Source organism: Eretmochelys imbricata, chromosome 1 (assembly GCF_965152235.1).
Source record: "Eretmochelys imbricata isolate rEreImb1 chromosome 1, rEreImb1.hap1, whole genome shotgun sequence".
Classification (NCBI taxonomy): Eukaryota; Metazoa; Chordata; order Testudines; family Cheloniidae; genus Eretmochelys; species Eretmochelys imbricata.
The window spans coordinates 248,206,344-248,220,086 of record NC_135572.1 but is presented as its reverse complement, the minus strand read 5'-3'; the positions used below and the strand labels follow the sequence as shown (position 1 = coordinate 248,220,086).

The 13,743-nt window shown below is 51.3% G+C and overlaps 1 protein-coding gene across 1 annotated transcript in view; it reads left to right on the top strand.

Moving 5' to 3' along the window:
• CECR2 (CECR2 histone acetyl-lysine reader) overlaps nucleotides 1–13,743 on the top strand; it is a 46,497-nt gene that overhangs the window by 21,226 nt on the left and 11,528 nt on the right. The window contains exons 7-10 of the mRNA XM_077807502.1: nucleotides 7,151–7,280; nucleotides 7,600–7,637; nucleotides 7,738–7,829; nucleotides 8,060–8,186. Of these exons, the coding sequence (XP_077663628.1) occupies nucleotides 7,151–7,280; nucleotides 7,600–7,637; nucleotides 7,738–7,829; nucleotides 8,060–8,186 (387 nt within the window). The remainder of the gene's footprint in view (nucleotides 1–7,150; nucleotides 7,281–7,599; nucleotides 7,638–7,737; nucleotides 7,830–8,059; nucleotides 8,187–13,743) is intronic.

Here is a 13,743-nt window from a genome sequence, read left to right as displayed (position 1 = left end):
GAAGGAAAATGCCACACAGCACTTTAAAAGTTTACAACTTTAAAATTTATTGAATGCCAGCCTTCTTTTTTTTGGGCAATCCTCTGTGGCGGAGTGGCTGGTTGGCCGGTGGCCCCCCGACCGCGTTCTTGGGCGTCTGGGTGTGGAGGCTATGGAACTTGGGGAGGAGGGCGGTTGGTTACATAGGGGCTGTAGTGGCAGTCTGTGCTCCAGCTGCCTTTGCTGCAGCTCAACCATACACTGGAGCATACTGGTTTGGTCCTCCAGCAGCCTCAGCATTGAATCCTGCCTCCTCTCATCACGCTGCCGCCACATTGGAGCTTCAGCCCTGTCTTTAGCCTGCCACTTACTCTCTTCAGCCCACCACCTCTCCTCCCGGTCATTTTGTGCTTTCCTGCACTCTGACATTATTTGCCTCCACGCATTCGTCTGTGCTCTGTCAGTGTGGGAGGACAGCATGAGCTCGGAGAACATTTCATTGCGAGTGCGTTTTTTTTCTTTCTAAGCTTCACTAGCCTCTGGGAAGGAGAAGATCCTGTGATCATTGAAACACATGCAGCTGATGGAGAAAAAAAAGGGACAGTGGTATTTAAAAAGACACATTTTATAAAACAGTGGCTACACTCTTTCAGGGTAAACCTTGCTGTTAACATTACATACATAGCACATGTGCTTTCGTTACAAGGTCGCATTTTGCCTCCCCCCACCACATGGCTACCCCCTCCACCTTCCCCCCTCCCTGTGGCTAACAGCGGGGAACATTTCTGTTTAGCCACAGGCAAACAGCCCAGCAGGAATGGGCTCCTCTGAGTGTCCCCTGAAGAAAAGCACTCTATTTCAACCAGGTGACCATGAATTATATCTCACTCTCCTGAGGATAACACAGAGAGATAAAGAACGGATGTTGTTTGAACGCCAGCAAACATACACTGCAATGGTTTGTTGTACAATGATTCCCGAGTACGTGTTACTGGCCTGGAGTGGTAAAGTGTCCTACCATGAAGGACGCAATAAGGCTGCCCTCCCCAGAAACCTTTTGCAAAGGCTTTGGGAGTACATCCAGGAGAGCCGCGAATGCCATGGCAAAGTAATCCTTTCACATGCTTGCTTTTAAACCATGTATAGTATTTTAAAAGGTACACTCACCGGAGGTCCCTTCTCCGCCTGCTGGGTCCAGGAGGCAGCCTTGGGTGGGTTTGGGGGGTACTGGCTCCAGGTCCAGGGTGAGAAACAGTTCCTGGCTGTCGGGAAAACCGGTTTCTCTGCTTGCTTGCTGTGAGCTATCTACAACCTCATCATCATCATCATCTTCTTCGTCCCCAAAACCTGCTTCCGTATTGCCTCCATCTCCATTGAAGGAGTCAAACAACACGGCTGGGGTAGTGGTGGCTGAACCCCCTAAAATGGCATGCAGCTCATCATAGAAGCGGCATGTTTGGGGCTCTGACCCGGAGCAGCTGTTCGCCTCTCTGGTTTTCTGGTAGGCTTGCCTCAGCTTCTTCAGTTTCACGTGGCACTGCTTCGGGTCCCTGTTATGGCCTCTGTCCTTCATGCCCTGGGAGATTTTGACAAAGGTTTTGGCATTTCGAAAACTGGAACGGAGTTCTGATAGCACGGATTCCTCTTCCCATACAGCGATCAGATCCCGTACTTCCCGTTCGGTCCATGCTGGAGCTCTTTTGCGATTCTGGGACTCCATCATGGTCACCTCTGCTGATGAGCTCTGCATGGTCACCTGCAGCTTGCCACGCTGGCCAAACAGGAAATGAGATTCAAAAGTTTGCGGTTCTTTTCCTGTCTACCTGGCCAGTGCATCTGAGTTGAGAGTGCTGTCCAGAGCGGTCACAATGGAACACTCTGGGATAGCTCCCGGAGGCCAATACCGTCGAATTGTGTCCACAGTATCCCAAATTCGAGCCGGCAAGGCCGATTGAAGCGTTAATCCACTTGTCGGGGTGGAGTAAGGAAATTGATTTTAAGAGCCCTTTAAGTCGAAATAAAGGGCTTCATCGTGTGAACGGGTGCAGGTTTACATCGATTTAATGCTGCTAAATTCGACCTAAAGTCCAGTGTAGACCAGGGCTAAGAATGATTGGAAAAGGGATGTGAAGGTTGCCATCTCACAGGTGACAGGCCTGAGGTGCAGAAGCTGTAGGAGGCAAATACACCAGAATCTCCTCCAGACCCCCTACCCTTCTTTGGATCTCCACCTTACGCTTCATACTGAATATGGATTGCTGCAGCTTCAGTGACCAAGGAGACAGAGAATCTTCTCAGTAAATAGTTCTGGAGACATAATCTTGGTACAAAATAGGTGCTTGTGAATTTAAGTGCACTTAGCCCTGGTCTACACTATGAGTTTAGGTTGAATTTAGCAGCATTAGGTCGATTTAAACCTGCACCCGTCCACACAACCAAGCCTGTTTTGTCGACTTAAAGGGCTCTTAAAATCGATTTCTGTACTCCTCCCTGGCAAGGGGAGTAGCGCTAAAATCGACCTCGCTGGGTCGAATTTGGGCTAGTGTGGACGCAATTCGACGGTATTGGCCACCGGGAGCTATCCCAGAGTGCTCCATTGTGGCCACTCTGGACAGCAGTCTCAACTCAGATGCACTGGCCAGGTAGACAGGAAAAGCCCTGGGAACTTTTGAATTTCATTTCCTGTTTGGCCAGCGTGGCAAGCTGATCAGCACAGTTGACCATGCAGAGCTCATCAGCAGAGGTGACTATGGAGTCCCAGAATCGCAAAAGAGCTCCAGCATGGACCAAATGGGAGGTACTAGATCTGATCACTGTATGGGAGAAGAATCCGTGCAGGCAGAACTCCGTTCCAAAAGATGAAATGCCAATATATTTGCCAAAATCTCCAAGCATGATGGAGAGGCTACAACAGGGACGCACAGCAGTGCTGTGTGAAAATTAAGGAGCTGAGGCAAGCCTACCAAAAAACAAAGGATGCAAATGGTCACTCCGGGTCAGAGCCCCATACATGCTGCTTCTATGATGAGCTGCATGCAATTCTTGGGGGAGCCCCTACCACTTCCCCACCACTGTCCATGGCACCTGCAAGGAGGGAGTCTCACGCAACAGGGATAAGGATTTTGTGGATGAGGAAGATGAGGAGGAAGAGGAGGTTGAGGACAGCACACAGCAGGCAAGCGGAGAATCCCTTCTCCCTGACAGCCAGGAACTGTTCATCACCCTGGAGCCAATACCCTTCCAACCTTCCCAAGGCAGACTCCTGGACCATAAAGCCAGAGAAGGCACCTTTGGTGAGTGAACCTTTGTAAATATAATACAGGGTTTAAAAGCAAGCGTGTTTAATGATTACTTTGCCCTGAAGACCTGGGATGCATTCATGGCCAGTATAGCTACTGGAAAAGTCTGTTAACGTTTTTTGGGATGGAGCGGAAATCCTCCAGGGACATCTCCATGAAGCTCTCCTGGTGGTACTCTGTGTGTTAGCCTCAGGGAGTGATATCATTCATGGTCACCTGGCTGAAATACAGGAAATTTGTTTAAGGGGACATTCAGAGGTGCCCGTTCCTGCTGGGCTGTTTGCTTTTGGCTGAAAAGAAATCATCCCCGCTGTTAGCCACGCGGTGAGGGGAGGCCCATTCATGCTGAGCTGTTTGCTGACAGCTGTTTGTCAGCTGTTTGGCTGACAGGGATCTTCCCTGATACTAGCCACGTGGTGGGGAGGAGGAAAGTGATCATCCCAGAGAATTGGGGGTGGGGGGGTTGTGCTGCACATTCACCCTAAAACCGCAGCCCCTCCTTTTAAATGGCCAACCCAATAGGCTTTTCTTGGTATGGGAAAGGAGGCTGCTGCTGTCTGAAACCGTTCCCACATGTTATGAAGGTTGAAGAAGTCGAAACCCTTTGCCTTACCATGGCTGCCTGCAAGCCGAATTCTGTTGCCCAGCTGAGCGTGTGTGATGTCTCACACCAAACCGGCAGGCACTCAATATAAGAGGCAAAATGCGACCTTGTGCCAAAAGCACATGTGCTATGTAATGTGAATCGCTTGATTCAGTGTGAAATAGTCTTTTCTTTGTTCTTTAAAATGTATCTTTTTAAATATTACTCTCCCTGTTTTTTCCTCCCGCAGCTGAAAATGTTTCTATGCTCCCCCTATCATCTCCGTCCCAGAGGCTAGCACAGATTAGAAGGCGAAAAAAATGCACTCGTGATGAAATGTACTCAGAGCTCATGCAGTCCTCCTGCACTGAAAGAGCTCAGCAGAATGCTTGGAGGCAAACAGTGCCAGAGTCCAGGAAAGCATTAAATTAACGTGATGAGAGGAGGAAGGAGTGTGATGAGAGGAGGGAGGAGCACGCTGAGAGCAGGCAGGATGCAGTGCTGAGGCTAATGGGGGAGCAAAGTGACGTGCTCAGGTATCTGGTGGAGCTGCAGAAAAGGCAGCAGGAGCACAGACCACCGCTGCAGCCCCTGTATAACTGCCTGCCCTCCTCCCCAAGTTCCATATCCTCCTCACTGAGACGCCTAAGAATGCAGGGCGGGAGACTACGGGCACCCAGCCACTCCACCCTAGAGGCTTTCCCAGGCAACAGAAGGCTGGCATTCAATAAGTTTTGAACTGTAGTGTGGCCTTGTCCTTCCTTCCTCCCCCACCTCACCTGGTGCCTCCCTCCTTCCCCACCCCTCTCAGGCTACCTTGGCAGTTATCCCCCTATTTGTGTGATGGATTAATAAAGAATGCATGATTTTGAAACAATAATGATTTTATTGCCTCTGAAAGCGGTGATCGAAGCGGGGAGGGTGGTTGGCTCACAAAGAAGTAGAGTCAACCAAGGGGGCGGGTTTTCATCAAGGAGAAACAAACAGAACTGTCACACCGTAGCCTGGCCAGTCATGAAACTGGTTTTCAAAGCTTCTCTGATGTGCAGGGCACCCAGCTGTGCTCTTCTAATCACCTTGGTGTCTGGCTGCATGTAATCGGCCGCCAGGCCATTTGCCTCAACCTCCCACTCCTCCATAAACGTCTCCCCCTTACTCTCACAGATATCGTGGAGCACACAGCAAGCAGCAATAACAATGGGAATATTGGTTTCGCTGAGGTCTAACCGAGGCAGTAAACTGCGCCAGCGAGCTTTTAAACGTCCAAATGCACATTCTTCCACCATTCTGCACTTGCTCAGCCTATAGTTGAACTGCTCCTTACTACTGTCCAGGGTGCCTGTGTATGGCTTCATGAGCCATGGCATTAAGGGGTAGGCTGGGTCCCCAAGGATAACTATAGGCATTTAAGCATCCCCGATGTTAATTTTCTGGTCTGGGAAGTAAGTCCCTTCCTGCAGCTGTTCAAACAGACCAGAGTTCCTGAAGATGCAAACATCATGCACCTTTCCCAGCCATCCCATGTTGATGTTGGTGAAATGTCCTTTGTGATCCACCAGTGCTTGAAGCACCATTGAAAAATATCCCTTGCGGTTTACGTACTGGCTGCCAAGGTAGTTCGGTCCCAAGATAAGGATATGCGTTCCGTCTATCACCCCACCACAGTTAGGGAACCCCATTGCAGCAAAGCCATCCATTATGACCTGCACATTTCCCAGAGTCACTACCCTTGATAGCAGCAGCTCAGTGATTGCGTTGGCTACTTGGATCACAGCAGCCCCCACAGTAGATTTACTCATTCCAAATTGATTTTCGACTGACCAGTAGCTGTCTGGCATTGCAAGCTTCCAGAGGGCTATAGCCACTCACTTCTCAACTGTGAGGGCTGCTCTCATCTTGGTATTCTTGTGCTTCAGGGCAGTGGAAAGCAAGTCACAAATTTCCATGAAAGTGCCCTTACACATGCAAAAGTTTCGCAGCCACTGGGAATCATCCCAAACCTGCAACACTATGCGGTCCTACCAGACTGTGCTTGTTTCCCGGGCCCAGAATTGGCATTCCACGGCATGAACCTGCCCCATTACCACCATGCTGTCCAAATTGCCAGGGCCCGTGCTTTGAGAGAGGTCTGTGTCCATGTCCTCATCACTATCGTGATTGCGCTGTTGTCGCCTCCTCGCATGCTTTTGCAGGTTCTGCACATACTGCAGGATAATGTGCGAGGTGTTTGGAATGCTCACAACAGCAGCAGTGATCTGAGACGGCTCCAGGCTTGCCGTGGTATGACGTCAGCAGGAGAGCAGAGTTGCCGCGGAAGCAGTGGATGACCACAAGAATAGATATTTATAGAGAACAACGAGAGGACCTATGAGGTGGATTCATGGCACCAGAAGAGCAGAGTTGCAGCGGAAGCGGTGGATGACGACTACAGTTAGCAGTCCTACTGCACCGACTGTTGACAGCAATATGCCGTCTGCACGGAAAAAAGGCGCAAAACGATTGTCTGCCGTTGCTTTCATGGAGGGAGGGGCGACTGACGACATGTACCCAAAACCACCCGCGACAACGTTTTTGCCCCATCAGGCATTGGGAGCTCAACCCAGAATTCCAATGGGCAGCGGAGACTGCGGGAATTGTGAGATAGCTACCCACAGTGCAATGCTCTGAAAGTCGACGCTAGCCACGGTAGTGAAGACACACTTTACCAACTTAATGCTCTTAGTGTGGACATACACGATTGACTGTATAAAATCGATTTCTAAAAATTGACTTCTATAAGATAGACCTAATTTCGTAGTGTAGACATACCCTTAGTTTTCTTTTTCTTATACTAGTTCTAAGCTCACACAAATCCAGTAAACTTCCCCATCTGAAATAGAACAGCTGTTAACCAATGCCTGGCTGCAGACCAGAGGTGGTCTGAAAGTAGCTCCTGCCATCCCTGCCACTGACCTCTTCAACCTCAGCAACACAGCTGGGCCAGACTGGTCAGTTAAGTGGGAATTTGTCTGGAAATAGGCTAGCAGCAGCTTTGCAACAGTGACACTGCAAAATAGGTTGTTGTTTAGATGAAGAGGAGAGGAGGAACGGCAGGTGTGGTGCTCCTGTATTCTCTGTTTCCTTGCTGCTGCCCTTTCTGGAGGCATGACAGCGTTTACTGAGTAAAGCCCTTGGCCATCGGACACAACAACCTCCTGAAACTGGCTGCTGAACGGCTTCCTCAGTTTTCTGGCGTGATGTTACTGATGAGGGATAAGAGGGCTAAATGGCTTTCTTTCTCCCACTGCAGAACGAGCGAGGAGGAGGAAGCTCCGGGAGGAACGGGCTTGGCTTCTGGCCCAGGGGAAGGAGCTTCCCCCAGAACTTTCCCACTTGGATCCCAGTTCTCCTGCCAGGGAGGAAAGGAAGACCAAGGATCTGTGAGTACATTACAGTGTGTGCAGCATGCCTGTCCATTTGTATGCTTTCAGGGTAGGGGGTAGGAGGAATGTGGCCAGCCATAAAGTAAATGGGGTGGTTGGTAATAAGGATGGAGAGGCGGCGGTTGAGGTGGGAGGAATGTTTGAGGGGAGTAGAGTGTGGTACAGGCAAGAGGGTGTCTGTTTGAATGTGTGTTCATAGTGTGGATGCATGTACAGGTTCTTCTGCAGAACCTTACTGTTGGCAGCACCAGATATGGGATGGAGAAATGATGAAAATAAGAGTGTGTGTATTCATTATTGCACTTCCCATTTGCAGCTTTGAACTGGATGATGAGTTCACCGCCATGTACAAAGGTCAGTCTCCTACCTTCACCTTTCACTTTGCAGGAGTTAAAAATAAGTAAATGTCTGCCTGGTTGTCCGTAACAGTTTGTCTTCCTTTTGTTGCGGTCAGTTCTAGATGTGGTAAAGGCTCACAAGGACTCTTGGCCCTTCTTAGAACCAGTTGATGAATCATATGCTCCAAACTACTACCAGATCATTAAGGTAGGCAACGTGGTCCAACCTGCTCCGTTGGTCTTGCATGTGACTCTTTGGATTGGTAGAAAGCTAGGTCTTTAGTCAGTTCTTTGTAGTTCTTTGGCCATGTGTTATGCAGGAGGTCAGACTAGATGATCATAACTGTCCCTTCTGGCCTCTTTAGGACGCTAGTAACATCGCCTTCTGGGCCTCTCTCATGCACATTGTAATTGAAGGGAGATCTTGATGTGTTTCAGGCTCCCATGGACATCTCTAGCATGGAGAAGAAGCTGAATGGAGGTCAGTACTGCACCAAGGAGGAGTTTGTGGGTGACATGAAGACCATGTTCAGGAACTGCCTAAAATACAATGGTGAAGGCAGCGGTAAGAGCCATGAGAAAACTTGTTCCATCTATTGATAGCTCTTGGTGGTCAAAAAGCCCTAGCCTCTACCTAGTCATCCATAGCTAGCTCGTACTGGACACCAGAACTCTTTCTGGATACTTTCTGGAGGGTGGAGGTGACAGCAGGAGTTCATGGATAGTAAAGCCCCGATTCAGCAAGGTTCGTGAATATGTGTGTAATGGTAAGCACATGACCAGTCACATTGACTTCAGTTGGGGCTACTCACACGCATAAAGTTATGCATGTACTTAAATACCTTGCTAAATTGGGGCCTATTAACTGTACCAAAGAATCTAGTCTAGTTGGGCAGAGAGTACAGTAGGTGTGAAGAAAAAAGACCTTTCAGGAGTTTGCTCTCTTATATATGTGTGTTCTCTGTGTTATGGGGATGGTGTCTGAATTACAGGGATTGTGTGGAGGGCAGGAGTATGCTTAGCCCTCAGTGTCTTTAAAGTAAAACTAAGGGAGGAACACACAGTATGTACAGCCTTTTGGAGGGGAATGGTGTTAGGTTTTCCTTTGGCTCTTTGACCAGCAGCACAAGTCAACTGGTGGGAGGCCCTGCTGACCATCAGGACTCCCCATTGCTATGGCAATTAAAATCAGGTGCCTCACTGAGGTGAAACATGCAGGTTTCGAGTATGGGAATATTGCAGGCTCTGTGTCGCCAGCACCTGCCAGTGTCATCCAGCACAACAGTGGAGAGTAGGGAGTTTAGATCCCTCAAGCATCGTCCCCTAGTGAAAGTGAATTCCAACACCACAGAGGAACGAGATCTCTCTGCTCTTCTTCGAGCGCTTGCTCATGTCGATTCCATTCTAGGTATGCATGCGCCCACATGCACAGTCATTAGAGATTTTTTCCTTAGCGGTATCCATAGGGTCAGCTGTGGTGCCCCCTTGAGTGCCGCACTCATGTGTCGGTAATCAGGCGCTGCCGGCCCTTACACCCTCTCAGTTCCTTCTTGCCGCCCGTGGTGGTTGGTTGGAGCACCTTTCCTTGCACAGCAAGGGCTAGCAGTTTTGTCTCTTCTGACTTTGAGCCTTAGGGCCTTGTAAATAGTTGTTGACAGTGTTAAGTAGTTAAGTGTAGTTAGAAGTTAGAGTCCCAGAGGGGACTTTGCCCAGGCGAGGCATGCCCTGGTCTCCAGGGTTTAAGTCCTGCATGGACTATAATAAGCCTATGCCTGTAAATGACCCCCACAGCAGCTGCCTCAAGTGCTTGGGGGAATCACACGTGAAGGACAAGTATATTTGTAAAAATTTTTGACCCAGGACTCAGAAAGAGCAGGATATTCGTTTGCGGCTCTCCTCATGTAGGCTGCCCTCCGTCCAGCTTCTGAGTCACCCCGCCACAACTCGACTCCAACTACCTCGGCCTTGGTGCACAGCGCACCCCCAGCACCGGGCTGTACCAGGCACCGCTCCCCAGCGCTGGTGCCCAGAAAGAAAACTAAGAAGCACAGCTCCCCCGTACCGGGCAAGAACAGCCATGGGGCATCAGGCAAAATACCCAGTTCGGGCTGCCCGGCCACTCCGGAGCCACGTAGACTCAAACTTGTGGCGACATCAGTGCCCTCCCAAGTTCCCCCGGCGCCGAGAGAGCAGAGGCCTCTGCCCACGCCGCTGGCACCGCACATGCCACAGGAGGCGGCAAAGGCTCCATACGAGGGCAAGCCAGCCGCTAAGACCCCCCCAGGGGGCAGTGGAACACCACCAATCCCCCCGAGCCAAAGCAGCGCACTCTGTCTCCATGTCGCAGACCTTCGGCATCGCTGCCCAGATCCTCTGGGGCTCACCCTCGATGACCAGCACTGCAATCGCAGTCCCTGCCATCTCAACATGAATCACCTAGGGCGAGGCAGCCATCTCTGTACACCTGGCACCGTTCACCCTCCCACCGGTCGTCCTCTCGGCGCAGATCTCCATCGCCTGCCACGTGGGAGCGCTCCCCATCGTGATACTGGTCCCCTCGACACCGGTGCCGATCTTCCTCCAAACACTGGTTTCCGGCAGCGACAGTCAGCAGGCAGACACAGGCATTGGCAGCCTCGCTGTGGTCACCAGAAGAGGATTTCTTTGGCACGGAAGGGCAGTTTAGACCCTCACCAAGAATCCACCGGTGCAATTGGGTACCTGAAGCCGCATCAACGTCTACGGTGCTGCCTTGGCAGCACAGCCAGTGGCCAGCACGGTGGCCTTATTGGTGTGCATGGGGCATGCCAGTGATGATGATGTCCCCTTCACATTGCTCATCTGCTGTCACCTTGGAGCAACAGTTGACAGCACCGGGCTCGGCGCATGAAGCACACTCGGCGCTCGGGGTAGAGGAGACACCACCCACCCCAAAACCCCCTTCCCTCGTGGGGGATGATGCCCCGGAGCCTCCCCTGGCGGTACACTCATCATCCTCATCCCTGGACAAGGCAGTCACGGGACCTTCGGGCCAGCCTGCCGGACAATTTTAAAGAACACCAGACCCTGCTTCGACGGGTGACTGAGAACTTGGGCCTAGAGGTGGAGGAGATGACCAAGCAGGTTGACACCAAGTTCAGTGTGCATGGCAGGGTCCTCAAAACTGCCAAGACCCTGTGGCAAACCCCATTGTCTATCCCTCTTACCTCCAAAAGGGCCAAAAAGAAGTACTTTGCCCCAGCCAAAGCGTTCAAGTACCTTTATGCCCACCCACCTCTCGGCTCGCCGGTCATCTCTGTGGCTAATGAGAAGAACAAGCAGGGGCACATCAGCTCAACTCCCAGAAGTAAAGAGTCCAAAAGGCTGGACCTTTTCAGGAGAAAAATGTTTTCAAAAGCCATCCTGCAATTCTGGGTGACGAACCACCAGGCCCTCTTGGGCAGGTACAATTTTAACTTCTGGGACTCCCTCTGTAAGTTCAAGGAGTCCCTCCCACAGGGTTTGGCCCAGGAATTCAGCACCCTGGTAGAGGAGGGCACTGAGGTGGCTAGGTGCTCCCTCCAAATGACATGGGACGCAGTGGACTCAGCAGCTAAGGCGGTCACATCAGCGATGGTCATGAGGCGCAGCTCCTGGCTTCAGACCACCGGCCTCTCCCAAGAGATACAGACCTCGATCCAGGACTTCCATTTGATGGGAATGGTCTCTTTGCAGAGCAAATGGACGCTAGGCTGCATGGGTTAAAGGACACTCGGACCACCCTTCGCTCATTGGGTATGCATACGCCACAATCTGCAAGGAAGCAGTTCTGGCCACCCCTGCTGCCAAAGCCTTGGCAGCCTTGTTAGGGGTTTGCAAGGCAAAGGGATAGAGACACAAGTTTTAGTCTTAGCCGCCCTTCCAACTCCCACTCATCCATGTAGCTCGGCCTGGCTAAGCATCCAGGAGGCCAGAAGTGCTCATTTTGAAGGCGCACTTGAGCGATACCCTAGTCAACTCTCTGGATCCACCTTCTCCTTTCCTCAGCTGTTTTCTTCCATACCGTTCAGTCTGGTCACAGTCACCTTGGACCACTGGGTGCTGGACATAGTATCTCAGGACTATGCCCTGCAATTTTCAGATGCCCCTCCCTCCCAGCCCCTTTCTTCCCCATCCCTCTTCAGGGACCCTTCTTGTGAGCAACTCCTCGTTCAAGAGGTCGAGAACCTCCTCCACCTGGGGGCAGTGGAGGAGGTCCTTCAGGACATGAAAGGAAAGGGGTTCTATTCCTGTTACTTCCTAAACCTGAAAGCAAAAGGGGGGCACAGACCCATTCTGGACCTGCGTCGCCTCAACAAGTCTCTCAGAAAGGTGAAGTTTCGCATGGTCTCCCTGGCCTAGATCATCCCCTCCCTGGATCCAGGAGTCTGGTACACTGTCATCAACTTGAAGGATGCTTATTTCCATATTCCAAGGTGTGACAAAATGGCCAATGTTGGTATGGTGGGTCCCGTGCTTTTCTTGGAGGCAGGGGGGCTAGGACACTACTCCTTGCCCCTGTTCTTGGGGTGCCGAGGGCCCCACTAGTGGCCCGGGAAGGTGGTAGAGGAGGGAAGCGGGGAAAAGGGTCTGGGTTTGCTCCTCACTCTGAGCCCCAGCCCCTCTCAACCCCTGTGGGTTTCTTACCCTCTTCCCCCTTGGGTAGGGTTATCCTCAGTCCTTGATGCTGGGGGAGGGAGTCTCCCTCCCCTGCTGGGGCAGAGTCTCCTTTCCTCCAGTTCTCTGGTCTTGAAATTCTCAGCAACACACCTGCAGACTCCGGTCCTCTCTCCTTCCTCGCTCCACACTGTCTGCCTGAAGCAGAGGGGTTTTATTAGGTTCCTGACAGGGCCTTAATTGGCTACAGGTGCTCCAATTAACCTGTAGTAACCTTCCCTAGTCTACAGGGAACCATGCTTTAGTTAGCCTAGGGCTTTTATATCTCCCCTCTTCCACTGCTCCCCGGCCCTGCTCTATCACAAAGGTCGCAGGTGTTTCCTCCATTTCATAGTGGGCAAAGGCCGTTTTACATTCACGGCGCTGCCCTTTTGCCTCTCGTCGAGTCCGAGGGTGTTCACAAAATGTACGGCACCAGCAGCGGTTTACCTGAGACGTTGAGGGGTCCAGGTCTCCCCGTATCTCAACAACTGGGCAGGTCCTGGAAAAAGTACAAAGGAGCCTCGATCTGGTGGGTTCCACCTGCCATGACTTGGGCCTGTTGATAAACGAGAAAAAATCCAACTTACCCCAGATGAACCAGCGTGCTCGGCCCATGTTCAGCAGGTCTTGCTGGGTAGCAGGAAACCCTCCACCAGAGCGACTTACCTGGACAAATGGAAAAGGTTCACGTGCTGGGTCTCAGAACGGCATATCCGGGCCGAGTGGGCCTCACTGCAGGAGATCCTGGATTACTTGCTGCACCTCAAATTCCGAGGTTTGTCTCTGTCATCAGTCAAGGTCCACCTGGGCACTATCTCGGCTTTCCACTGTCCATTCGATCTTTGCTCATGGGGCCTCCCTTCAAGCGTCTGGCTTCCTGCTCTCTCCTGCTTCTTTCATAGAAGATTGTGTTCCTGGTTGCGATAACATCAGCCTGCAGGGTGTCTGAAATCAGGGCACTTATTTCAGAACCTCTCTATGTGGTCTTCTATAAGGACAAGGTCCAGCTGCAACTGCACTCAGCATTTATGCCTAAGGTCATCTCCCAGTTTCATACTGGCCAGGACATATACTTATCCATCGTCTTTCCAAAGCCTCATACGTCAGATGCGGAGTGCAGGCTACACACCCTGGACGTCAGGAGGGCGCTGTCCTTCTACATAGATAGAACAAAGCCATTCTGTAAGTCAATGCAGTTGTTTGTTGCGGAGGCAGGCAGAATGAAAGGTCGCCCAATGTCTGCTCAGAGGATTTCGTCCTAGATCATGGCCTGCATCCACTATTGCTATGAGCTGGCGAAGGTGCCTCTGTCTGCAATCATGATGGCATGCTTGACTAGGGCACAAGCATCGTCAGCAGCCTTCCTGGCACAAGCACCAATCCAAGAGATCTGTAGAGCTGCTACCTGGTCGTCTATCCACACGTTCGCATCTCATTGTACTGTA